Here is a 23,965-nt window from a genome sequence, read left to right on the forward strand (position 1 = left end):
ATGTATTATAAGGCTTATTTAAAGGCTCCGCCGAAAAAAATGGTAAAAATATAACCAAATCTACTTTGAACATGTTAAATGAGTATTTACAGTATTTGAAGAGAGCAGACATGAAACACACTGATGGAGAAACCACGCCTCTGAGTTTGTCTCTAATAGTCTGTCATTACATTTTTCTTTTTTTTTTCTTTTTCCAATGCATATTATTTTATAATAATACATAATTTGACATAAAGTCCCTCGACAGTCAGACATAATGACGTCAGCCCTGTCTGGCTGGCTCGCGCTGAGGGGTGGGGGGTGTCGGAGAGGCGCGCGGGGAGAACGCGAGAGAGGAAGGAGAGAGAAAAAAAGAAAAAGAAAAAAAAAACCTTCAACCATCATCATCAACACGCTGGCTGGTGCGGGGTCACGAACTATGACCTTTAACAGAAGAAGAAAACCAAAGCTAATATTTTATAAAATAGCAGAGAACGCCAAATGTGAGATGACCGCCGCTCGGAGGTAAGTCTCAACCGAGGACTGAAAACCGGAGAAAGAGGTCGAGATACCGGATCATAAAACACCACTGCTAATCCCCCGGCTAGCTGGTTAGCCGGTCGGCCGACTCCGGGCACAGAGCGTTGTTTACATTGATACGCTTCACAGACTGTTAAAGTCATTATTAATATGTGACAGCACTGCTGACTTGGTCGCCGTGTGCTACAATGACAAACCCCGCCGGGGAGAGTCTGAGACTGGGCTACGGTCGGCTCCTGCTGCAGCTCCGGTTGCATTTACATGCGTCAAGCTAACATGGGGAACTAGTTGGTGCTGCATATGAACTCGACCCTTTTACCTTTGCCATCCCGGGGACAGGGAGTGGGTGGAAATTACTCTGACTGTGACTTTTAATTATTTACTGAAGCTGCTTTTATTTTTACATTTCCTGCCAGCTGACAGCACTGCAGTGCCAGCTGGCAGGAAAAGAAAAATGTTCAAATATATTTATCATAAGGACTCGTCTCCTGTGTGTTTGGCTTATTGCCAGATTCTCCATTTTGTTCTGTGTTGTGATCGGTGATGCGTTTGTGGGGGTGGGGGGGTCGTATTGATCGACATTCACTTTGACCAATCAGTAAACAATATGAAACAGCATGCTCCTCCCTTTGGTCAATGTGCCTGTAGAGCTGCTGCAGAGTGCTGCTGTCTATATGCAGTTTTTATTATAATCCCAAATCAACAAAGAATAGTCATGACAGGTGAAGTGCAGCTGATTAATAACTTAATTGTGCACAGCAAGATGCTCAAATGTATTATGGTTACCTCACTATTGATAACTAATATACAATACTGTGCAAAACTTTTAGGCAACTCTCTTATCCAGCACGCACAGGGGTGCTGCCAGGGATTTTGGGGCCCATGAAAAGATATCACATTGGGCCCCACCACCACACACACAGGTCACACCAACCATGCACAATTTCTGTAACCAAACCTCTACCTGTGAAGGCTCTCAACTCACCTGTAGTCCGATACTAACTGTACAGAGTCTGATGGAGAGGATGTACGGAGGCTTTGGATGGTTAATTTTGTCCAGAAACAAGAAAAATAAAGCGTTAGTTTAATGAGTACATTGTAAATAAAATGTTCTATTAATATCTATTAAGTATGATAAGTTAACAAAATGAACTAATGTTCTAATATTTTTTAGGGCCCCTGTCAGTCACTGGAATCGTCCTGAACTTTTCATTCCCTTACGGAAATATCGATTTCGATATATCGGCCGATAATATTATATGTACAGAATATACTGATAAACACACATTTTGTTTATAATGATTCCTCAAAAGATATGAAGGTATATTTTACAGTTTAACAATACATGTTATTGTATAAAATGACATCAGTGAACTATAACAGTAAACTTCTGTTGGAATTAAATAATTAGAATTAGTTATGAATTTAAAAAAAATACATGCATAACAAACACAAAACTAAAAGAAAAAGGGTCAAATAAATATATATATATATATATACATATATCGGCACATATTGGACAACATATTCACCAATACTGATATACGTGTGATAGGTCAGTATCGGCCGATAATGTCAGTTGACCGATATATCGGCCAGGCTCTACTATTGATAATTGATACAGTACTGTGCAAAATTTTTAGGCACTTTAAATGTTCAGGGTCTGATCTGTCCCAAATTTATCATTCAGCATGACAACGACCCCAAACATACAGACAGTTATAAATAACTATAACTCATCACTGACAAGAGGAACAAAGAGTGACAGATTATATGTCATCATCGAGTTAGTCTGGGATTACATGAAGAGACAGGAGCAATTTATATGCAGAGTACTGAAAAAATTGTTAAAAAATGGTTTAAAACTGTTTATAGCATGTTTTCTAAAAACAATTAATTGATTAACAGAAAATTAATCAAGATGCAAGAGCTTTTCTTGTCATACAGCAGATGGCAACAATGAATGCAGTGAAATTTGGCTTGTTTAAGGAATAGATCCAATTAGAGTGTATAATAAAATATTTCCAGTAATAAGAAAAAGTAGTGAGATGAATTAAAATACATATAAATATACATTATATTGCACATAAGTGATGGGTGATAAATACTTCTGATAAAGATATAAATTCTGTCTTGTAAGGAGGAGAGTGTGTGTGTTTGGTGGGGGTGATTAAGTGTGTAAGAAGCTGTCTGAGCCTGCTGGATCTGGCTCTGATGCTTCTGTACGGCTCGCCTGATGGTAGCAGTAAAAAGAGTCTATAGCTGGGGTGGTTGAGGTCCTCATGCTCTTCTGGATGTAGAGGTTCCACGTGGATGGCAGTTTTCTATTTTGATATATAATTCATTGTTTTGAGTCATTTTTAAAGAAAAAATACAAAAAATATCTTTCAGCCTCTGAAACTGTTTTTTTTGGGCTTCTTTCGTCAATGGTAGTATATTCAATATCTTTGGGTTATGGACTGTTGTTTGGGACAAAATTAGACATTTTAAGTTGTATCTTGTGCTTTGGGAAACAGTGATGAACTTTTTTTTTATAGACCAAACGACTAATCAATGAATCAAGAATGAACTGATTTGGAAAACAATTGTTAGATGCAGTCCTACTTTCTTACAGTTTTTCTCGATGCACTTCTGCCAAACTGTGTTCTAAGACTGCAACCACACTGATGCAGTAATCACTAATAGTAAAACACTGATTTTTTTACATGCAGCGCTTAGTGCTTTTCACATAACTATCACATACAATAGGAAACATGGTTTGCAGAACATTTCACAAAAGTGCAGACACTTGAGCTATCTGCTCACAATAGCCTCGTTCTCAATGAATAGAAATCTTTTTTCTTGTGGTGTCGGTTCACTCTCTGTGTGGGAATAAGTAGAGCACTCTGTACTCTGTATGTGTCATGTTAAGAGACATAGCAGGTTGGTTACCTGTCATAAGCTTTAACTTTTTATTTTAGTGTTTATAATGCATCCTCTCTGATGCACCAACAGAACAGTTATAAAAAATGTTCTCTTTTGTGGCGGTGTGCATCTTTTGTTGTTGATTAATAATGTCTGTGGCGTTCTTCCAAACAGACCTCACTAATGACCTTACATCATCATGACGGCCAACCTGAATCTGCTCGCTCAGCAGAAAGTGGACTCTGAGCACGAGGCAGAGGTGAGTGTGCATGACGTGCAGTTCTGTGTAATCTTCACATAATGTGTTTGCTCTCTGTGGCTGGATGTTGCCTTTATTGTTGCCATAGTGACTTACCTTCCTTCAGTTGACACTCATTTGACTGTACCCTTCTGCATTTACGTAAAAGTGTTTTATAATAACATTTTCATGTTTTGTTGCAGGCTTATTGATTAAGATCATTTGCATAAGTGTGTGAAAATGTGTTTTAGGCGTCATCCTCTCCATCAGACTCAGTGATGAGTGAGTCACCACAGCGCTTTCAGGTCATTTCCACTGAGCCTGCCACAACACCACAGCGAATACAGGTAACTGTTGTACTCTCAGCATCACTGTCACTGCTTCTACCTGTTGCTGTTGTCCTCTTTTGATGCATTAGAAGCAGCTAGGAACAGGTTGATGTAACATTCGACTTCGATCGTCCACCCTCGATCTCAGTTTGTTTTCTTTTTTTTGTCCTTTTTTGGTGCCTGTGCATTTATGTCCCTCTCTCTGTTTCTATCTGTCCCTTCCATCTCTCACACCTGCAGATTGTAACTGACCAGCAGACAGGTCAGAAGATCCAGATAGTGACAGCGATGAACCCGTCCAGTGTGCCCAAACAGCAGTTCATTCTGACTACGGCGGAGAGCTCGGGGGCAGGCAAGGTCATCCTGGCCTCACCAGATAGCCACAACACTAAGCAGCTCATTTTTACTGCTGCAGACAGCCTGATGCCTGGAAGGATACAGGTACACTTTCCCCCATGTTATCACCCCCTATAATGATACTGGCAACAACTTGGTCTTCATGTCTGATATTATTTTAACCATGATATTGACATTGTATCGAGGTGAAACACAAGGTTAATGGCCTGTGTTGGATTTGCTTGTCAGATTGTCACAGATCCAGTGTCAATGGAGCGGTTGCTAGGGCAGTCAGGTGATTTGAGCCGACAACAACCGGTGGAGTACTGCGTGGTTTGTGGAGACAAGGCTTCAGGTACTTTAGTTTATGTTGCTTTTTATGTATTTCAACTGATCTTGACGGCATGTTGCGCTGCATAATCTCACATGCACCCACACACACAGTGACTCACGCTGACTGGTTCTCTCTGTGCCCAGGGCGTCACTACGGAGCGGTCAGCTGTGAGGGATGTAAAGGCTTTTTCAAACGGAGCGTGAGGAAGAACCTGACCTATAGCTGCCGCAGTAAACAAGACTGTGTCATCAATAAACACCACCGCAATCGCTGCCAGTTCTGCCGGTTGAAGAAATGCCTTAAAATGGGGATGAAGACTGAGTGTGAGTTTGAATCCCAGTGCAGGGCACCTTTTGTAAACTTGAGACGAAAATACAGTTCCACTCAAAAATAGGTCTGGAAAGATTACCCCGTGTATACACAGAAAGTGCTTCACTGTATTGTTGACTGTCTAGGCAGCCTGCAACCAGCTTGCTTGCCATGCATGTTACACCAGAACCAAAGTGTAATTTTAGTCTGTTTTCTCCGTTTTACACACATAAGTACAGTTATTGTTTGTTGGGCTCTAAATGCTTCCAAAATGTAGGTTAGCTATGCTCAACACTGCCTGAACACCTCCTGTGTAGACACACATACGGAGCACTCGCTGCTACTACTCTCCTTATGCTACACTTCACGATACATTAGTCGATTAATTGATTAGACGAACGAAAGACTGTTTTGACAATCCATTAATCATTTAAGTCATCGTTCAAAACAAATGCCAAAGATTTGATGTTTCCAGGTTTTTTAATGTGAGGATTTGCTGCTTTTCTCATTCTTACATTAAAGTATTTTGGACCATTTATGAGACAAAACAACACATTTAATGATGTCATCTTTTTAATCGAGGATATTGATCTAGGCACTTTTGAAGGTTTGCTCTTGTTTTAAAGACTAGAGATTTAGTTAGAGATCTATTGATTAATGAAAACATAATTAGCAGATGAATCGATAATGAAAATAATCATTCGTTGCAGCCCTACTCAGAAACAAGTCAGGCTAGCATACTTCAGCAAGGTTGAGAGTTTTCTTCCAACCAAAGGATGCAGGTTAAACCCAGCGGTCTTTCGTGTTTTCTAAAAAAAATAGAATAATTCTAACTTAACCCTACAGCAACACTTAAGTGTCCTTCAGGAAGACACTGAATTGCTACTGAATGCTATTCTGTGTTTGAGGGGGAGAACAAAAGGAAGAACGTTCCTCTGGGATCACTGTTGTTATTATCATAATTCACTAATGACCAGAAGAGAGTCAATAACTTGTCTGCTGTTTGTCCTCAGCTGTACAAAGTGAGAGAAAGCCCATCGACGTTGTGCCCAGAGAGAAGCATGCCAACTGTGCTGCCTCCACCCAAAAGATCTACATTCGCAAGGACCTTAACAGCCCGCTCATCGCCACGCCAACCTTTATCTCTGATGCAGAGACAGATGGATCTAGGTTAGTGGAAATCTGACCTGCAGACAAACCTCATAGCTGAGCCTGTATGTGGTGTAAACAGTTAATGTTGTGTTATGTGAGCTGGTTTTTAATGATGCTCTGTGTCATGTGCAGATCCAGCCTGCTGGACCAGGGGATGCTGGTTAATATCCAGCAGCCTGTCATGCAGAGTGATGGGACTTTACTGCTGGCCACTGACTCAAAGGTACAGCTGTTACTGCAAACATAAAATCTGCTTTTTCTTGCGCAGTCTGCTATTATAGTAGAAATGTGATCCTTCTGCAGAGGTCTTGATGCTCTTGGATTATAAAGTTGTTATTTATTTTGGGGTTAACAAAACATCAATTTTGATGCTTTGCTCCAGACCAGGACGATCTTGAGTGTAGCGGAACAAGGTGCCGGTTCATAAATGATGTAATATAATCTGCATTGTTTCATTTTTCCTTAGATGGAGTCTGGGCAGGGAGACTTGGGGACACTAGCCAATGTGGTGACATCACTGGCCAACCTGAGTGACTCGCTAAAGGAGAACTTGAACAATGGCGATACCTCAGACAGCCAACATGAGGAGCAATCTGCCAGCGAGATAACACGGTCAGTCAGCAGTGCACATGGAGGAGGGGAGTGTGTTTGTGAGAAGTATCAGCAATGTTTCACACACTGAGACATTATATTTGTTTAGTCAGACCGTGTTTCTCATTAGCGGCCTCTTAGGCAGCAGTTTATTTGAAATTGAATACCAAAAAGATTTTGTTTTTATATCTGTAACTTTAAATGAACCCCATTTTGTCTCAATTACATGACATTAAATGCTTTTTTTGTGTATAATTACAAAAGATAAGGTTGCTCAAAGAATGCTTCTAATTTAAAACATAAGGCTTAACCAAACTGTAATTTACTCTCAGATGTTGCACTTTCCTTTTTTTTTTATATCTAGCAAATGTTTTGGATTGAAATATCTGCAATGATTTCACTTCTGACATTTCTGAAATTTTTTTGCTATGTAAATTGCTATTATTTTAAGATACTGATTATTTACAGCTAGGGCTGGGCAGTATTGCGATATTATATTGATGTTGTGATATGAGATCAGCTCTAGTTACAGTTTCATTTTTCCCCCCTATTTATGTAGTAAAGAGTCTTCTGCCAAATCAGTGAATTTAAATGTGTGTTTGTGTGTGTGTGTTTTTCTCACAGTGCCTTTGACACCCTGGCCAAAGTCTTCAACCCGCCTGAAGCCGGGGTTGGGCAGAGTCTGGTAGATAAGCTGCAGTGTGTGAGTGGAACAACCATCCAGCTGATCGGTCGAGACCAAGAGACTCCAATCATTGAGGTGGAGGGACCACTGCTCACAGACAGCCATGTCAGCTTCAAGGTGTGCAGGGTCACTTCTTACAGTTAACTACCCAAATAACAGAGACAATTGATGCCATATAAAAAACGTCTCTGTTGTAATATACTGAAACTCACAAACAAAAGCACACAGATTCAAACCATAAAAATAAAACAGACACGCATAAACACAAAACTCACAAAAAATAATTAAAACGACAAAGACTGCTGTGCTACATTACTGACTGAATGTTGGCAGATAAAGTACACAAATTATACAAGCTACACATTTGTTCTAACATACTAGATACATTCATCCAACTCTCCTCTTTCCATTTTAATAAATAAAAGAATTACACACATTTTGAAATATCTTCATTGGTTGAGAGGTTGTTCCAAATGTTAGTCCCTTCACACTGAAAGAATTTAGATCTCAAAGTGCCATATATTTGTACTTTGACTGAATTTTGACAATGTGTAGTATTACACATAGGCTGGTCTCTTGTACACTCAAACACAAGACCTGAGATGCTAGCTGTAATGTGTTATCCTGCATGAGACCATTTTTTAAGGGTCGACTAGTCGGTGGGTATAACCGATGACTGATGATAACTTTCAATATTCATAACAAACAATAAGCTTTAACTGCACAAACTTGTATTTATTGAAATGTTATCAGCCTTCAGTTCTTTACAGAAACACATTAATTAAAAGAAAAAATGTTACAGGCTTACAGACCTCTAAGAATATAACAGCTTGGATTATTTTTTCTATCCGTCATAAACAACACTGAGCATATCCTTTACAATCATATTAGCAATGAGTGATGTACATTCGTTTTCTCACTGCGATTTTTGTCATACTTTCGAGGAGCTGTAACAGATGTTGACGTTTTTGGTGATAATCATCAGGTCCGTCTCCGTCAGTAACCGTCACAGCTGATGGATGCGTTTTCAGATGAGTCAGCAGTTTTTCCACGCTGGAATTTTGTGTGGCTTCGTCTGCATCATATTCCCTCCAGTCAGCTAGCTAGCAGGCGAACTTAATAACGAGTCAAAGTAGCCGAGGGCAGGAATAAAAATTCGCTCCATGTCAGGCTCTACTTCAAAATAAGGTAGAGGTGGCTGAAAGTGAAAATTGCTCTGCAGTAGTTGTTAATGAACACTTAAGTAGGCTACACAGCTTAAGTAATATTTTCAATGAAAAAAAAAAAAGACCACAGCACAAAGGTCAACTTTAGACCCTGCAAACAACTATTTGATTATTTGGTTTTAATGACACATCCCTTATCCTAAGCCTTCTCTGTACCTGCTTCTTGGCTCCAGCTGACCATGCCCAGCCCAATGCCCGAGTACCTGAATGTACACTACATCTGTGAGTCAGCATCCAGACTTCTTTTCCTCTCCATGCACTGGGCACGCTCCATCCCTGCCTTCTCAGCTCTTGGGTGAGAATACTTTTGACAAAAGAGCACTTAAAATACACTCTCAGGAGATAATATTTGAAAGCTCAGATCTACTCGTGTCACTTTATGAACAGGAGTGGGTATGCATTAAAATGTATTTACAGGCTCAAACTTTTATCTTCCTCTCTTTATTTTTTGTGTCTGTCTTCTGTCTCCAGTCAGGAGGCTAACACCAGTCTGGTGCGAGCCTGCTGGAACGAGCTGTTCACTCTGGGCCTTGCTCAGTGTGCTCATGTGATGAACCTGTCGACCATCCTCGCTGCCATCATCAACCACCTTCAAAGCAGCATCCAGGATGGTATGGACCACAGACCTCGTCATCATTTCACAGTAGGACACAGATATAAAAAAGGAGTGAAAAAATGTGATTTTTATGTAAGCTGTTACCATAACAAATTAGGTCCAAAGCACAGAATAATTACTGGGGAGGACTGAAGGAATGTTTTTAGCTCAATGTGGGGCCAAATCATTTGTTCATTTGTCTGTGTCACACAAATGACAAATCATATTTTGACGTTAATTGAAGAATTGATGCATCTCACCACTTCAGTCGTGTTGGCTTTATGAGGATTACTGCATGGGGCCAATCTTTCATAGGCAGCGATGGGAATTACATGTTTGTTGTTGTTTCTGATGAATACACCCAGTTAAGATGAAAGTGAAATAATTACTTTTTTAATATTAATGTTTTAAGTTAAAATTGGGCTTTTGCTTCTGTCTCAGACAAGCTGTCAGGTGATAGGGTGAAACAGGTGATGGAGCACATCTGGAAGTTTCAAGAGTTCTGCAACAGCATGACGAAGTTGGAGACTGACAGCTACGAATATGCCTACCTGAAGGCCATAGTGTTGTTCAGTCCTGGTGAGTCTGCTTTAATAATGGATGTTATAGCTGTTAGTAGTTAAACTGAAGGAATTACAGAACATTTATGGAAATTAAATGATTAAAAGGACTGAAAATGATAAGATTAGGGAGGGCCCCAACTAATAATTATTTTCATGATTGATAGTCGCAAGATGCAACCTAAAATGTTGTGTTTTGTCCTGACTGACACACACAAATCAAAGATTCAGTTTATTATCACAGAAGACTAAAAACACCAAAAATATTCACATATTCACGTTCAAAAAAAATGAATTGATCATCGAAATAATTGATTCATTTTCTGTTGACTAATTGTTGCAGCTCTAGATTATACAAACAACTAGTATTTGCTTTTTGGGTAATGACTTGTGTGTTTGACTCTTCAGATCATCCAGGTGTGGACAGCAGCGGGCAGATTGAGAAGTTCCAGGGGAAAGCCCTGATGGAGCTGCAGGACTACGTGCAGAAAACATATCCAGATGACACCTACAGGTACATTAAAAAATATCCTTTTCATAACAGTGCTTTTAACTTTAATTGATTAATTAAGGACTTCCTACTTTGCCAACCTGTAAAGTATCCTCTGGACCTGGATAGCTTAAGGAATAGAGTATATGAGTATTGCTCTTGACATTGCTGTGACTAGCCAGGTTTACATGGAGACTTTTTTTCATTCCGATTGAAGATTTCAGGACAACTGTTTACATGTGACGTGATCTATTCCGAATTTAATCAGAGCAGACGTTTTGCAGCTGTGTGACATGCGCAGATTGATGTAAACATCACGTGATTGACCAAAGATGTCAACTGATTAGCACAGTAGTTGCTGTTGTTGTGACACTTTTATTTAAGTTAATATTTAAGTCTTTTAGAGAGAGTCTTTTAGAGTTTGAATTAGAAACAAGCTCTCCAACCTGTATTAGTTGCTCTGCTTGGAAGCAACCATATCTACAAGTGAGGAAATGTCACTGCGCATTTAGGCTACGTCAAGGCGGAGCATGCGCAGAAAGAACGCAGTGAGACAACTCACCATTTCACCATTTACATGTTAAAATTTTACCTTTGATTGGTTTTGGGAAAGGAATATTCTACCCCTCTGAAACCGAATGAAATTCTATTCGGTTTCGGCCTGTTTATTCTGATTGAGGTGTTTACGTGGAGCATTTTCATTTGGTTTGTGATTCTAAACCGATTCTAATCGGAATGTTAGGCTCCATGTAAACCCAGCTATTGTTGCATTTTTGCTTCCCCAGGTTGACCCGCATCCTGACTCGTCTCCCGGCCCTGCGCCTCATGAACTCAAACATCACAGAGGAGCTCTTCTTCACCGGCTTAATAGGTAACGTCTCTATTGATAGCATCATTCCCTACATCCTCAAGATGGAGACGGCTGAGTATAACAGCCAGGACTCTGACCCTACAGAATGACACCCCCGTCACTCCAGCACCCAGCACTGTCGATTTTAAAGATTCGTGAGTCTCCGCAGAGGTGTACTCTCTTTGTCTCTCGAATTGTTGAACCCAAATCCAGAGTCCCGCAGCAGCTCCTTGCTTTCTAATGATGCATGGTGCAAAGACATTCAGGAATCCGTGGCAGATCAATCTGGCATTGGAAAGCCAGGATGACACTTGGAATGTTTTCTGGATGTGAAGCAGAGGCGAACAGTTTCTGGCCTGAATTCAGCGGCTCTGAACTGAGTGAAAAAGGTCTCCTTCTCTGTCTTTTATAGCACTACAAGCTAATTACACATGGACTTTTGACCCAAGCCTTTCAAATAGTTTTAGTCTTATCAAAATCTTATCATGCTTACATGTTTATTACATACATAATGTAACACTATTTTTTGTTGCCAGTATCATACAGGTTGAATTAAGAAACACAGTCTGTAATCTAAAAACCACATAAACAGAAATATTACATCGGAAAGGAGAATTTCATGAGTCTTATTTTAGGACTAAACTAAATCTATGTACGTAAATGTCCTTTAAAGCTGTATTTGGTTATAATGTTATGTATTATGTGCAGCATAAACTGGTTTAATGACTGTGCTGTTAATTTGAGAGTTCAGAATAAGTATACTTTTATGAATGTTATGTAACAGAGAATTAAATCATGCTTTTTAATGGTTTTCTCTCTTTCCTAATATACAGTTCTTTACTTTAAATAAGTCTAAATAATAGCGGGAAAGAGAACTTCAGTCAGGTACAAGAATGAACTCAGTTTAACGGCAGCAAACCTCAATCCTTAATCTGTAAAATATTCATGGTGCATTTATAGATCATTACAACATGATCCATGTCTCCAATCTGTCTTTCAGTTTCATCTTTAACTTGCATTCACAGAATGAAGTAAGCCAAATCAGATTGTCAATATGTTGTTTTTTTTGTTTGTATGTTTTTAATACTGAATGACATCTCAGAGATTCAAGGTTTTGGAGTGTTTTTATGTTTAGGTACACATTTCTGTCTTGAGTAAGTTACTAATACAACCTGTGCAATCACCTCATCACTTTTCCCTTTATGACAATCAATTATGTGTTATTTCCTTCAGTCCCATCAATGTCATGACTGTTCTTCTCAAACTGCATTTTGTACATGTATTTATCAATGGCAATTATTTCTTTTAAGGAATTAGCTCTTAAACATTTTGGGTTGAAAAAATATTGCTTATGTGTAGCTATGCTACTTTTTGTACTTGTGTTTGCATTTGTATTCTGCTAAGTGCACATCAATCAGCTTTTGTGGCGTTTCTTTGCGTTCATGCTGACTAAAACTTTTTGTTTTGTATGTTTTATAAAAAATGTGTTGTGAACAAACTTGCTTGTTGCATACTAAGTGTACTTAAAGTACTTTTGGGCAGGTTTCCCTGATTTTAAAAAAGAGGCATTTTTTAGGAAGCCAGTCTCAAGTGCATTGATGTCTTTAAGACCATATGAAGATATGCATCGTCTTACCTACATATAAGGTATAAAGGTTCAGAATAAGCATCCGCAGCAACATGAATGATTAAGGGGATGTAAAGAAGTCAACAATGATTATGTCTTGTGAAATAAATGTCAATTGTAATATTTGGGTTTAAAACCCACACAGACTGTTTGTAAAGACACTGGTGTGAAACGACCTTTGTACGTGAAATTTCATTAAAAATGAGTGCATGTTGTTTTTAAGCGGAGTTTTAAAATCTGGTCGCTGTCTGCCCTAACAAGGAGCATCATTCTAATTTTTATAGTTCATTGCAGTGCATGAAAAAGTTGCTTAAGTGCATTTTATGAAATGCTGTATAAAAAATATTCATTTAAATGTTGTGGCTTTAAAATATTTACCATGAGCAGCTCCAACATTAAAAGGATATTAGATCAGAAAATATTTTATCTCATCTTTGTGGTTGGAGTATCCTACGGTTAAAATTTTGTACTATGTAAATGTTCTTTGTTTTTTTGCCCATTGTGAAATGTATTTCTTCAAACATTGAGATTTAGTAATTCAACAACATTCATGTTTTTCTCAAGTTTGTCATAACCTTACATTTCTACCTCACACCAATGAAGATGTAAAACAAGCGTATTAACGACTGAGCTCCTGTATCAGCATTCCAGTCTCTGAGGCTGGCTTCTCTGAAGCCACACATTATAAAAGAAATAAACAATTATTCATCAAACTCTGTCACACCTCCTTTTATTCATCAAGAAAGTGAAAGAGGTTTATTTTAGACATTGATGTGGGTACTTTATCCTATTATCTTAATTATGAAAAGTTATCTGAATATGTGGTTTAATTTAACATTATGATTTATTGTCAAAAACGGCCTTAGAAGTAAAATGTGACTTATTTTAATTTTGCCTATTTTTGCCTTGTTTTTTCTTTGTTCAACAATTATTTCGATAATAACTTTTTAAATATTTCCACTATTTATTGTTTGTCTTTCCTCTACACACTTTAAATAAATGCAAAACAGTAAAACTTTTTGTGCCAAGCAGCTCGGGTGACAGCGACGTCATCAAAAGGCGCCCTCCGCATGCAGCTTGTGCGACTTGAGGCGCAGGCAGCTTTCAGGTGGTATTTTGTGGAATAATAAAGGACTTTAAAATGCCTATGAAAGGAAGGTTTCCGATCAGGAGGACACTTGAGTACCTCCAGAAAGGCGAGCTCGTCTTTAAAAACAGAGTGAAGATCATGACGGTGAATTACAACACACACGGAGACCTCAGCGAAGGAGCAAGGTCAGAGCTAACAGCTAGCGCATAGATGTCAACTTTTAACCAATTTGTCCATCTCCGACTTAATTATTTCAGAATAATTTCACACGGGTCTTTTTGCCCCAATTTTACAGTAAATTTCATGCTAAATAACACTACAAGCACGCTGAGTACCACTGTGTTATCTCAGTGACAACAACATGTAGCAGCATTGCACATAATAACTCTGGTAATATCAGATTTGCATTATAATATGTCAGAGACAGCATGTCCATGGCTGAAAGTATCAGTCACTGTGATTATAGGGCTGCAATTTAGTTATTTACATTTTCGACTGGTCAACTATTCATCTCGACGAATAAATTGATCGATTAAGTCTATAAAATATAAGTTCTCTACATCTTATATATCATAAAAGATAAACAAAAGCAGCAAATCTTCAGATTGTAGAAACTGGAATGACATTTCAATCTCATAGATATTATTTGAAATATAAATAAGACACTTGAACAAGTAGCAGTAATTTGCAAGCATATTTCTGAGAATCTTTAAGGTATTATATTAGTGTTTCACACTAAATTAACTCATATATAATGTATGTAAATAGCCATAGAGTAGATAATTGCATAAGTAAAATTCAAAGATCATGACTCGTGGATGTCATTTTTCAGTCTCCTTGTCTATATCAAATAATTGCTGAAAATGGTATCACTAAATGTACTGCATGTTTTAGGACCACAGCTATTACAGAGATGCCACTTTTAAAAAGGTGATATAACAAGTAGAAAGTAGTGTGAAATGTTGCTAATATAAACATGGTAAATGAAACCATCATGGCTCAGTGCATTCAGGACCAAGAAAAATCTTATAATGTAGTCAGTAATGCAGTTTTGTTGTTTTTAACAATGACATTAAAGCCCTTTGAACTTAAGAACACTGTTATGTGAAATTGTTCCTAAACTCTGCCCTCTCTTCTTGTGTTGCAGAAAGTTCGTGTTTTTCAATATTCCTCAAATTCAATACAAAAACCCGTGGGTCCAAATAATGATGTTCAAAAATATGACACCATCACCATTCTTAAAGTTTTACCTGGGTGCGTACTCCTTGCCTTTATTGTTTTACATGTAATACTATTACTAATGTATTTTCTTTTCTTTTTAAATATAAAAATTTGCACCTGTGCTGGGCTGATCTCCTGTGTCTCTCCTGCAGATGATGGGGAACAGGTACTGGTGGATGTGGAGGGAAAGGACCACAAACACATTTCCCAACATGTGAAGAAGATTTTGTGCAAATCAGAGTAAGTCACCTCCAGACATTCCTAAACATACACGATGCATCATAACATCTACAAGATGATATTTATTCATGATTAGGGCTCAGTCATTTCAGCAAAATCAAATATCAGACTTGTGACTGTTTATGTTGATATTGATAATGTAACAGTGGCCACAGATGCATTCAAAAGATTTTTACGCAAAAAACAGTGTTCAAAGATAATGAGTAATGTATTAATTTCAATCGCCACGGTCAAATACCTTTAGAAAACGGTATCACGTAACTGAAATTCAGCCTTTAAGACCAGCCAAAGAAAACATGTGAACCATATCCCAATAATTTATTGAAGCAAAGTCTATTCTCTTCACAAAACAAGTGTTCATATAAATATGTACAGTTTGAGGTCTTCTCCCTGATTCAGATGCTGAGAAATGACACTAAAGTTCTGCCAACCTTTACTGTACATTAACTTGAGTATGTATTGTATGTTTTTTAGTGTACTATTCCTGCAGTGACGAGACGATATGTTCATGTATTTATTCCACTCTCTCTCTGCCCACAGAGAAGTGTTACAGGAGGAAGCTGAAGCCAGGAAACAGGCAACCAACCCTGCCAACTTTGGGCCAAAGAAGTACTGTCTGAGGGAGTGTATCTGTGAGGTGGAGGGCCAGATGCCCTGTCCTGGCCACACGCCACTGCCCAAAGAGATGACGGGCAAATATCGTACCCAGATGGCAGCGTCGCAGGAGTGAGAGGCTCAGAAGGAAAGCGGACTGTTGATATTCACTGGACAATAATATTACGTTGTGACATCATGTTTGGTTTTATACGATTACGAGAAAGGAGCGACGCTCTATTCCAGCTTAAAGCAGCAGAAACCTACCAACACATGATGTCGATGTTTGGGCAGTCGACACTACGGCCTCGGTTTGTGTTTGTACGTGATTTGAGTTGGTTGAAAGATCAACGCATGTAGCTGTGATTTACATCGAACCGTGTCGACCTCGGGCTGAATAGTGCTGTTAATTTAAATAAAAAAAACAACAAATTTGTATGTTTGTCTGCAGTATTTTACCTATTCTATTCCGCTTTATGTAAATAATAACTATAATATTTTCTTGAGAGGTGCAGGATCAAGTTTAGATGTAGTAGATTTATGAAAAGAAGATAAATACAAACATTTTACTGTAGACAACTTTTTTTTTTTATTGGTGCAGAGAAGAAATTTTCTAAAGTTAATGAACTGATGTTTGTGTCAGATCTTTTAAATGCAGAGATGTTAACCCTAATGACTTCCAATGTTAAAATCAACTGCTAACACATTAAGAAATGCCTCAAGTTGTTCACACTGTCACAAAAACTTTTAGTGTGTTACATGTTTTGCTTAAAATGGTCTGTGGACATCACAGCTAAGCAGAAGAAGAGCGATAGAGAAATATGGACATTCTGACGGACAGGAAAGCACAATGACAAATCCATGTAGGGACAGACGTAGCAGCACTGTCAGTGATAATACTTGCTGGCATTCATGTAGTGTAATATATGTCTGACGGAAAATGTTCTAACTCTTGTGTTTAAAATGATGTTTTGAGCTAAAGATCATTTCTGCATACTCATGGATTTGAGTGAATTCTTAAGTGTTGACTTAAAGTTGCCTACAAAGTGCCTTGGCAAATATTTAGTATGTACAAGGTGCGTAGTGGGTGAGCTGGTTGGATGGATGTCTTGGATGAAACCACTGCACAGATAACATGCTTTACATACAGATCTTGGCTGACAGCATGAGAGATGTTATCAATATGTTCAAAATGTATAAGAAAAAAAGCAGGAAGACAAGGTTGGTTACTAGCTCGACAGAAAGGCCAAAACATAAATTATGCAACCCAAGTGCTCAGTTGGATCAGTAGTGTCACTGTAAACGATAAGATCACAACCTGTAGGAATTGCACAGAAAGATAGAATTTTTGTTCTCTTGGCTCACTGTCACATTTGAAATGCATTAGTTTTTTGTTTTTCTTTACAATAAAGATCTAAAATGCAAACCATGCCAAGACCAACAATAACATAGACAAGATGCAAAAAAATTAAAATACAATTTAAAAAAGCACTGAATCTGCCAGATCATCCAAACAATGATGTTCATTTGAATTTACAGAAAAAGCTACCTTCACTGAAATCAACCACTGTTAGAACACATATTCAATTAAAGTCATGGATGTTACACATTTACCTGTAGTTATAAACAGTTAGATTAAAGATAAACATTTTTTCCTTGTGATCATGCCATCATGGAGACACAGTCAGTATGAGTGACAGTCACGTAGCAGGAGCAACAACAATGGCTTAATTCTGTGTATTGTGCCTTTAATTAATTTCCCCTCACAAATCAGTGGTACATAGGGTCACAGGCTCTGCAATGACAAGAGGTGCAAGTGGTCTGACTAAAATGGTAAATGCTGAGCCAGTGATTAATTATTAATGTCTATCAATTTATTTAATGATTATTTTCCTTCAAACAGTAAGCAGCCCAAATATGGTCGTAAAGGTATAATTTAATTTCTCATTAAACATCGTAGTCCAGTTTTAACAGTTCTTTGATAAGACATTTTCACCTAAAAGGATATGACTGGTGATGTTCTATATTTTTCACATTGTCAAACAGTGAACTCATCCTAATTACAAGTATGATGTGTGTAGACAAAGCCTGACATATAGCGTTCCTCTGTGATGTAGACCTCGGTTGTTGCTATTAAAAACACCTCAGTGAGCCACACTGTTGCACGGGGTGACATGTTCCTTCATCACAAAGAGTTCTGGTTAGGTTAGTTTGTTTAGAAACGGCTCCAAAGACAAATACCAGCAATTATATTTTCAGTCTCTGGAGAGCAGTTCTGTGAAAGTCAGATGACAATGACCATGTTCAGTTTACAGAGCGTTACTAGACTCTGTACTAAAGATATTTACAATGTAGAATGTAGTTTAAAGTTTAGAGGTTGTGATGTGTAGCACAACAAGTTAGTCAAGCTCAAAACTAACAAACTAACACCCTCAAACTAACCCAGTGCAGCAGTGTGACTCACTGACGTGTTTTTAAATAGTTTTTGGCTAACTACAGAAGTCTACAGCACAGAGGAATAAAATGTGTCAGAAGACAAGCCCAATATTCATAAGTGAATCAATTCATTGTTGTTTTTTTAAACATGCATTAGTTGCTCCATGTTTCCCATTTGTTTAACCTAAGCCATGGTTACATTTTGATATCGTTTATAGCTTCTGACTTCCACAAGACCACAACTGAATTCAACTGAAAAAAAACATCTAACTGTCTTATAAATGGCATTCTTCGGTCTTCCATTGTATAAATGTGCAACAGGGTCAGTATTGTCTGTGACATGCCTGTACAAATGAACTTTTGCTTGCAGTGCTTAAAAATCAACCTGTCCGGGCTATATGCAGCCTTTCATCCAGTGTATGCTGGGATTGGCTCCAGTCCCTGCAACCCTGTACAACATAAGTGGTTTAAAAAGATGTTAGGAAATTAAGGAAGAGAGTTAGTCCAGACTACTGAGGCCTAGTACATATTTAATTTTGGAAGTAACCTAATCTTTTGTGTTTAGGTGCCTCACCCAAACTAAAATGAGTGTGCTCAGAGCTAACCTTGCAGGACTTGGTAAGTAGCAGGTGATGAAGGGATTCTGAGGGAATGGTGTCAGTGTTTCTTTTTCTTCTGTTCCTGCAGAGTGTGCTGTAGCTCTCTCAGGTTCTCTGACAGAAGCTCCACTTCATCGAGACGGCCGCTGAGCTTAGCGTCAAAAATGTAGGCCCTAATGTTGTCAATCTGCTGCAGCAGCAATTCCTCCTCTATCAGGTCCACATCAGGCAAGACCTCGTCATCATCCTCCCCGTCAAAGGGGTTGGTCGAGGCTCCTGGTGAATTCCCACAGGCCTCCATGAAAGGATTGCCTGTGTCAGTGTCTTCCTCCTCCTCAAAGGGGTTGGCAGGTGCAGTCTCAGCCTGCTTGTCCCCCTCAGCTTCCTCTTCATTATCGTCATCAAAGGGGTTGTATTCTTTCTTTCCATTGGTTACTTCTTTGTGTTCCTTCTTGATGTCCTCAAAGAAGGGATTAGATGGATCCTCCTCAACAGGAGTAGAGTCTTCTTCATCGAAAGGGTTAAGGGGGCTGCTGTTGTTTCCTTCACCACCAGGGGGGGTTACATGCCCCCCTAAGCTCCTCAACCTTGGAGGTGACTCCTCTTGGCTTGTGAGAGCAGGGAATGCTCTAACGGATGAGGGGCTCCTCTCAGCTTTTGGAGTCAAGTCCTCTGCTGCTGTGTCTTCTTCTTCCTGAAAGCCGTCTGCCGGGCCGATATCCAGAGACCTCTCCCAGGTGAAGGAAGGCTGAATTGAGCTCACAGCGGGGCCCTGGTGCTCCCTCTCCTCTCTTTCCCGAGCTTCCAGGCGACTGAGCTCTCCCTGCTGCAGACTCTCCTCCCGAGCCAGCTTCTGGGAGAGAGTGATGGCCAGGCTGGTCTGTTGCTGGTCGTATTCGTCTTGCAGCTGACGCAAGTTCTCCTCCAGCATCGCTACCTCATCTGCCCTCTGAGCTTCCCGCGCCTGACGAAGGAATGACTGGATGTTCTCGATCTGCTGCAGGAGGGGGTCTTCCAGCTCGCTACGTACATTGGTAGAGTCTGAGGAGGGCAACCAACCACCAGCTTTGGTCATGCGTGGAGCTCTAGGAGCCTGCGGCAGCTCTCCGTTGGTGCTGGCAGATGGACGGTTTCTCTCAGTCTCCTGCCTCTTCTTCAAAGCCTCCTGGGATGCCTGTTGAGCAGGGAAACATTGAAAGTATACAAATTTTGTTCCCCTGATGAAAAAAAAAAAATAAACAAGAAAAGTATCTGTTAACCATCTCACCAGTCTCTCTTGTTGGAGTCTCTTCTCTTGTTCCTGTTTCCTCTTTTCTTTCAGCTCTTCATGTTTTTCCTTAGTTGGTAAAGACATGAGACCTAACAGCTTCTCCTATGATGACCACAAGAATTAGGGGGTGAATTCAGGGACAGGAATACATGTGAGTGACGATAAGAGTGATGGAAAGATATATCTCTTTATAGTCTCACCTGGACAAACAGCGTGGCTGTATAGCGGACCATCTTCTGCAGCTGGAGTGTCTTTGGATGTGGAGGTGGATCATCTTTAATTCCTAGTGTTAAAATCCTCTTACTGAGAAGAAAACACCACAGAACTCAATTTAATATTTTTAAAAGTCCCATATTTGACAAACATGACTGAGGTCTTTGGTACAATTTTAAAACAGTAAATTAGGACTGACATCTACCTTAGGGCATCGATTAGCTCGTAGTATTTCTGTACTTCCAGTCTCAGTCCACCAGCCTTGTCTAGACTGTATGAGGTTTCTCCGGCACTGTGAAAAGCACAAGGCCATGACAGTAAGCAATAAAACAGACTCTCTAATTAAAATTCAAAAGTAGAGCTGCAACAATTGTTTAATTAATTAAACATAAGAAAATTAATCTGAAACTATTTTTAACAATTCATCAATGGTTTATGTCATCTTTCAAGCAAAAATGGTTCTCAAATGTGAACATTTGCTGTTTTTCTTTTAGTTGGACAAAACCAAAAATGGATGATTGTCCTTGGTTTGTTTTTTAATAATTATTGGTGCTTGATCCTGAAAATAATTGATAGAATAATCTACAGTATGATTAAAATAATCAAAAGAATATTTCTGACAATAGTAATGCTTACTAAATAATTAATCTTTTAAATGTGGCTTACTTGAGAGACTCGGCCATTCTGATGTATTCTGGAGCCTTTTCATCCACTTTCTCCATGCACATCCTCAGCCTCTGACAGGAAGACAAGTTAGGAGCAAGTGAAAAACAGGAAACCCCAAAAGAAAAACAAAAAATGACGGGAAGGATACAACTGAGTAAACTAAAAATGGTATGAAAGCAAAACAAAGGAATGCACTCCAACTGACCTACTAACCTCATAAAGTTTCACTATGTCAGGCATGTGGTCTTTCTCCTCCAGCTTCTGTTGTCTCTTTAGCAATGTATCCATGCAGTGGTGACAGCAGCGAATCTTCTCGTCGTCCTTTTCCTCCAGCATGGAAGTGACGCTGCTCAGGCTGCTGATGCTGCCTCTCCTGGAGCCCATCCCACCGCCACTGCTGCTGCCACCTCCTGTTGGGGGTGACTGGGACTGACCAGGGCTTCCAGGTACACACAAAGCCTCTCGTGTCCCACTAATGAGCTTTTCTGTGAACAGATAACAGAAAGAAAATTCACTGTACTGGGATATATGTTCAAAAGTCTTATTTCAACCTGATCTGTGATGATTTTTATACAGTTTGCAGGATATTTTTCATACGTACGGGCTAAAGGTATGGGGACAAAATCCATGCACTTTCTACACATGATGGACCCACAGAGACGGCAGTGGTGCCGTCTATTCCGGATGTTGAACTTGTTTCCACAATCAGGACAGAACGGGACATCTGAATCGTTCACCCATGACACTACTGACTTCTCAATGGCTGTAAAGGAGGGAAAGCACTCATTAATTCCATGATATTAAAAAAATCATACTGACAAACACTGAGAGGAGTCAATCCATACATGAAAACATGTGGACAAACCTCTGATTTTAGCGGCATCCGAGTTTATCCTGTCAAAAGACGTCAACTGAAAGGAGAGTTTTCATTATAAATAAGTTGGCACCTTTAAGTCTAATTGTAACAACAACTGGAAGAAAATAATGGTTTGAATGAGTTGATGCAAACACACCTTCTCCAGTCTGATGATGAGCTTGTTGACCTCAATGACATAGTGATCTATCCTGGCTGCGCGCTGTTTCTTAAAGAAGTCCAGGTGACTTCTAGTTGCACCTACACAAGAGAAACACAACTGCTATGAAAGAAGGAAGCCAACTGAACAGAGAAAGAAAGTGGAGTTGGGATTTATTTCCACACAATTTACAGCTCAGTATTCCAGCCTCACCCAGTTCCTGAGGCTCCCACATGTATGGGTCCACTCCACCATAGTAGAAGGACTCATAACTGCCCGTGTCCGGTCTGTCTTCTCCATCCCTCTTCAACAGCTTATCTTTGGCTTTTATCGCCTTCTGAACCAAACCTGTGCACAAAGAAATTAGGACACAACTTAACATCACGTGTGAAAAATGCAGAAAGGATATTATATTTTTAAAAAGCTGATATATCTTCTATTTATTCATTTATGTGCGCAAATGTAGTCCTAGCCAATGTGAAAAATGACATTGGTTAGGACTACAAAAAATGACAAAAGCAGTTTCCAACCAATTTCCACATTTCCTCATTTTCCCATTTCATCTACTGTCTGTCTTCGAGAAGCTACAGTAACACGTGCTGCCAAGTCATCCTGGCAGCAATTTTCTCCTGGTCCAACACTGCAGTGTCCTTAAGTTACATCTATAGCGGAGTATCCAAGTAGATCACATAGGACTCACTTTTCAGCTGTCCCCTAACATGGCGGTCATCCCCAGAGTGCTCCTCTTCGTAGTGGTCTTGCAGTTGGTAAAAAGACTGCAGGTCCTTCAGGCACAGTGGGCAGAGAAAGCCCTCCTTCACTTCACCTGTACCTTCAAAAGGGGGTGGGTAACTGGAGGCCATGACAGCTGTGATCGGCCGTGCTGCTGGAAATGAGATGCGAGGTGGTGGGATCCTGCGTCGCTCCACATGTCAAGGGGAGTGCAAACCACTCCATGCTAGCTCCATCACGCCAGAGATAATCCTGGGACACAGACTGAAGCTACATGTAACACACAAAATCCACACAATGAATCCCAGCTGTTATATTACAACCTAAAACTAACAACACAGATTTATTCATGCAATCTGTTTGGAAGGTGAATTTCAGCCACTTTTGGTCCCTTATGCAAACATGATGAGACAATGTGACTTTTATGATTTTATAGCATGAGAGGCAGGAGGAGTGACACAGCAATAAACAGCTCCACAGTAGTCTGTCATATACATAAAAAGCTTGAAAAGTTATTGTTTAATCAAAAAAATGTGTTTAATTTCTTATTTAGGTTTGATAGAATATCATTATTAAACCTGCACAATGGAAAACGTGCACGCACAAACCTGCACAATGGAGCTCATTACTGTATAATACTCCTCCAGAGTGAGTTAAGTAAGTCTGAATAAAGCAACAAAGGTTCATGGGTGCACCCACAATGATCCACATGCACGTAAACTTACATGTTTAATTGAATACCACCTAACACTATCATCAGTTAAGAGTTTACAGTATTTAGTAGCATTAGTAATCATTTCACTGATTGCAAACAGCCATCCAGTTATTTTAGTGGATCTAATCTGCGTATTAAGTATCTGGAGTTATCTCAATATCTGGGTGAAGCTGACCGCCCTGAAACTGAACAGAGGATGTGTCGTTAGCTTCAGATGCTAGCAGCAGCTCTCTCTCTTTTCTTCAGCCGTCGGTTTTGTTTACTCACGCTGTTCAAAAAAACGCGGAGATGAATAACTTCCGACTTCCATAGATACAAATACCCGGAGGCTAAACGAACCAATGATGGTTTATTTATACTTACAGATGAGTGAAACAATAAGTGTGTTGTTGACAGTTTGTCTTTGACAGCTCGACAGCGGCAGCAGCCTG

At 39.4% G+C, this 23,965-nt stretch overlaps 3 protein-coding genes across 4 annotated transcripts; 2 read left to right on the plus strand and 1 right to left on the minus strand.

Annotated features, from left to right (window-relative positions):
• The first annotated feature begins 366 nt into the window (after window positions 1–366).
• Window positions 367–13,430, plus strand: nr2c2 (nuclear receptor subfamily 2, group C, member 2). Of its 2 annotated transcripts, XM_062426775.1 has the most exons (15): window positions 367–504; window positions 3,598–3,682; window positions 3,913–4,008; window positions 4,231–4,431; window positions 4,576–4,681; window positions 4,804–4,983; window positions 5,983–6,139; window positions 6,254–6,344; window positions 6,588–6,733; window positions 7,337–7,514; window positions 8,797–8,918; window positions 9,095–9,234; window positions 9,660–9,797; window positions 10,187–10,292; window positions 11,054–13,430. In XM_062426775.1, exons 2-15 carry the CDS (start codon window positions 3,623–3,625, stop codon window positions 11,226–11,228), a joined length of 1,896 nt encoding a protein of 631 aa, XP_062282759.1. In that variant the 5' UTR covers window positions 367–504; window positions 3,598–3,622; the 3' UTR covers window positions 11,229–13,430. The 2 variants fall into 2 exon arrangements, 1 of the variants encoding a protein (XP_062282759.1); XR_009925569.1 differs by lacking the exon at window positions 11,054–13,430 and having other exon boundaries at window positions 9,095–9,266; window positions 10,187–10,279.
• A 386-nt stretch (window positions 13,431–13,816) lies between these two features.
• Window positions 13,817–16,326, plus strand: mrps25 (mitochondrial ribosomal protein S25). Its single transcript, XM_062427526.1, has 4 exons — window positions 13,817–14,020; window positions 14,983–15,089; window positions 15,209–15,296; window positions 15,837–16,326. Exons 1-4 carry the CDS (start codon window positions 13,887–13,889, stop codon window positions 16,024–16,026), a joined length of 519 nt encoding a protein of 172 aa, XP_062283510.1. The 5' UTR covers window positions 13,817–13,886; the 3' UTR covers window positions 16,027–16,326.
• A 139-nt stretch (window positions 16,327–16,465) lies between these two features.
• Window positions 16,466–23,955, minus strand: LOC133988011 (rabenosyn-5). Its single transcript, XM_062427528.1, has 12 exons — window positions 23,898–23,955; window positions 22,788–23,089; window positions 22,301–22,435; window positions 22,088–22,188; window positions 21,940–21,985; window positions 21,676–21,837; window positions 21,288–21,559; window positions 21,075–21,145; window positions 20,614–20,700; window positions 20,396–20,498; window positions 20,193–20,297; window positions 16,466–20,099 (listed from the first exon to the last, which is right to left on the minus strand). The coding sequence occupies exons 2-12, from the start codon at window positions 22,948–22,950 to the stop codon at window positions 18,984–18,986; spliced, it is 2,361 nt and encodes a 786-aa protein (XP_062283512.1). The 5' UTR covers window positions 22,951–23,089; window positions 23,898–23,955; the 3' UTR covers window positions 16,466–18,983.
• Window positions 23,956–23,965: the final 10 nt, after the last annotated feature.

Source organism: Scomber scombrus, chromosome 10 (genome assembly GCF_963691925.1).
Source record: "Scomber scombrus chromosome 10, fScoSco1.1, whole genome shotgun sequence".
Taxonomy (NCBI): Eukaryota; Metazoa; Chordata; class Actinopteri; order Scombriformes; family Scombridae; genus Scomber; species Scomber scombrus.

Coding starts and splice junctions, on each gene's coding strand:
- mrps25 (XM_062427526.1), top strand. CDS start 13,887: ATGCCTATGAAAGGAAGGTTTCCGATCAGGAGGACACTTGAGTACCTC. Junction 14,021..14,982: donor GACCTCAGCGAAGGAGCAAG/GTCAGAGCTAAC, acceptor CTTGTGTTGCAG/AAAGTTCGTGTTTTTCAATA. Junction 15,090..15,208: donor ATTCTTAAAGTTTTACCTGG/GTGCGTACTCCT, acceptor TCTCTCCTGCAG/ATGATGGGGAACAGGTACTG.
- nr2c2 (XM_062426775.1), top strand. CDS start 3,623: ATGACGGCCAACCTGAATCTGCTCGCTCAGCAGAAAGTGGACTCTGAG. Junction 6,345..6,587: donor TGCTGGCCACTGACTCAAAG/GTACAGCTGTTA, acceptor ATTTTTCCTTAG/ATGGAGTCTGGGCAGGGAGA. Junction 7,515..8,796: donor ACAGCCATGTCAGCTTCAAG/GTGTGCAGGGTC, acceptor TCTTGGCTCCAG/CTGACCATGCCCAGCCCAAT.
- LOC133988011 (XM_062427528.1), bottom strand. CDS start 22,950: ATGGCCTCCAGTTACCCACCCCCTTTTGAAGGTACAGGTGAAGTGAAG. Junction 22,436..22,787: donor TGTTAGGGGACAGCTGAAAA/GTGAGTCCTATG, acceptor CTTTGTGCACAG/GTTTGGTTCAGAAGGCGATA. Junction 20,499..20,613: donor GAGCTAATCGATGCCCTAAG/GTAGATGTCAGT, acceptor TTTTCTTCTCAG/TAAGAGGATTTTAACACTAG.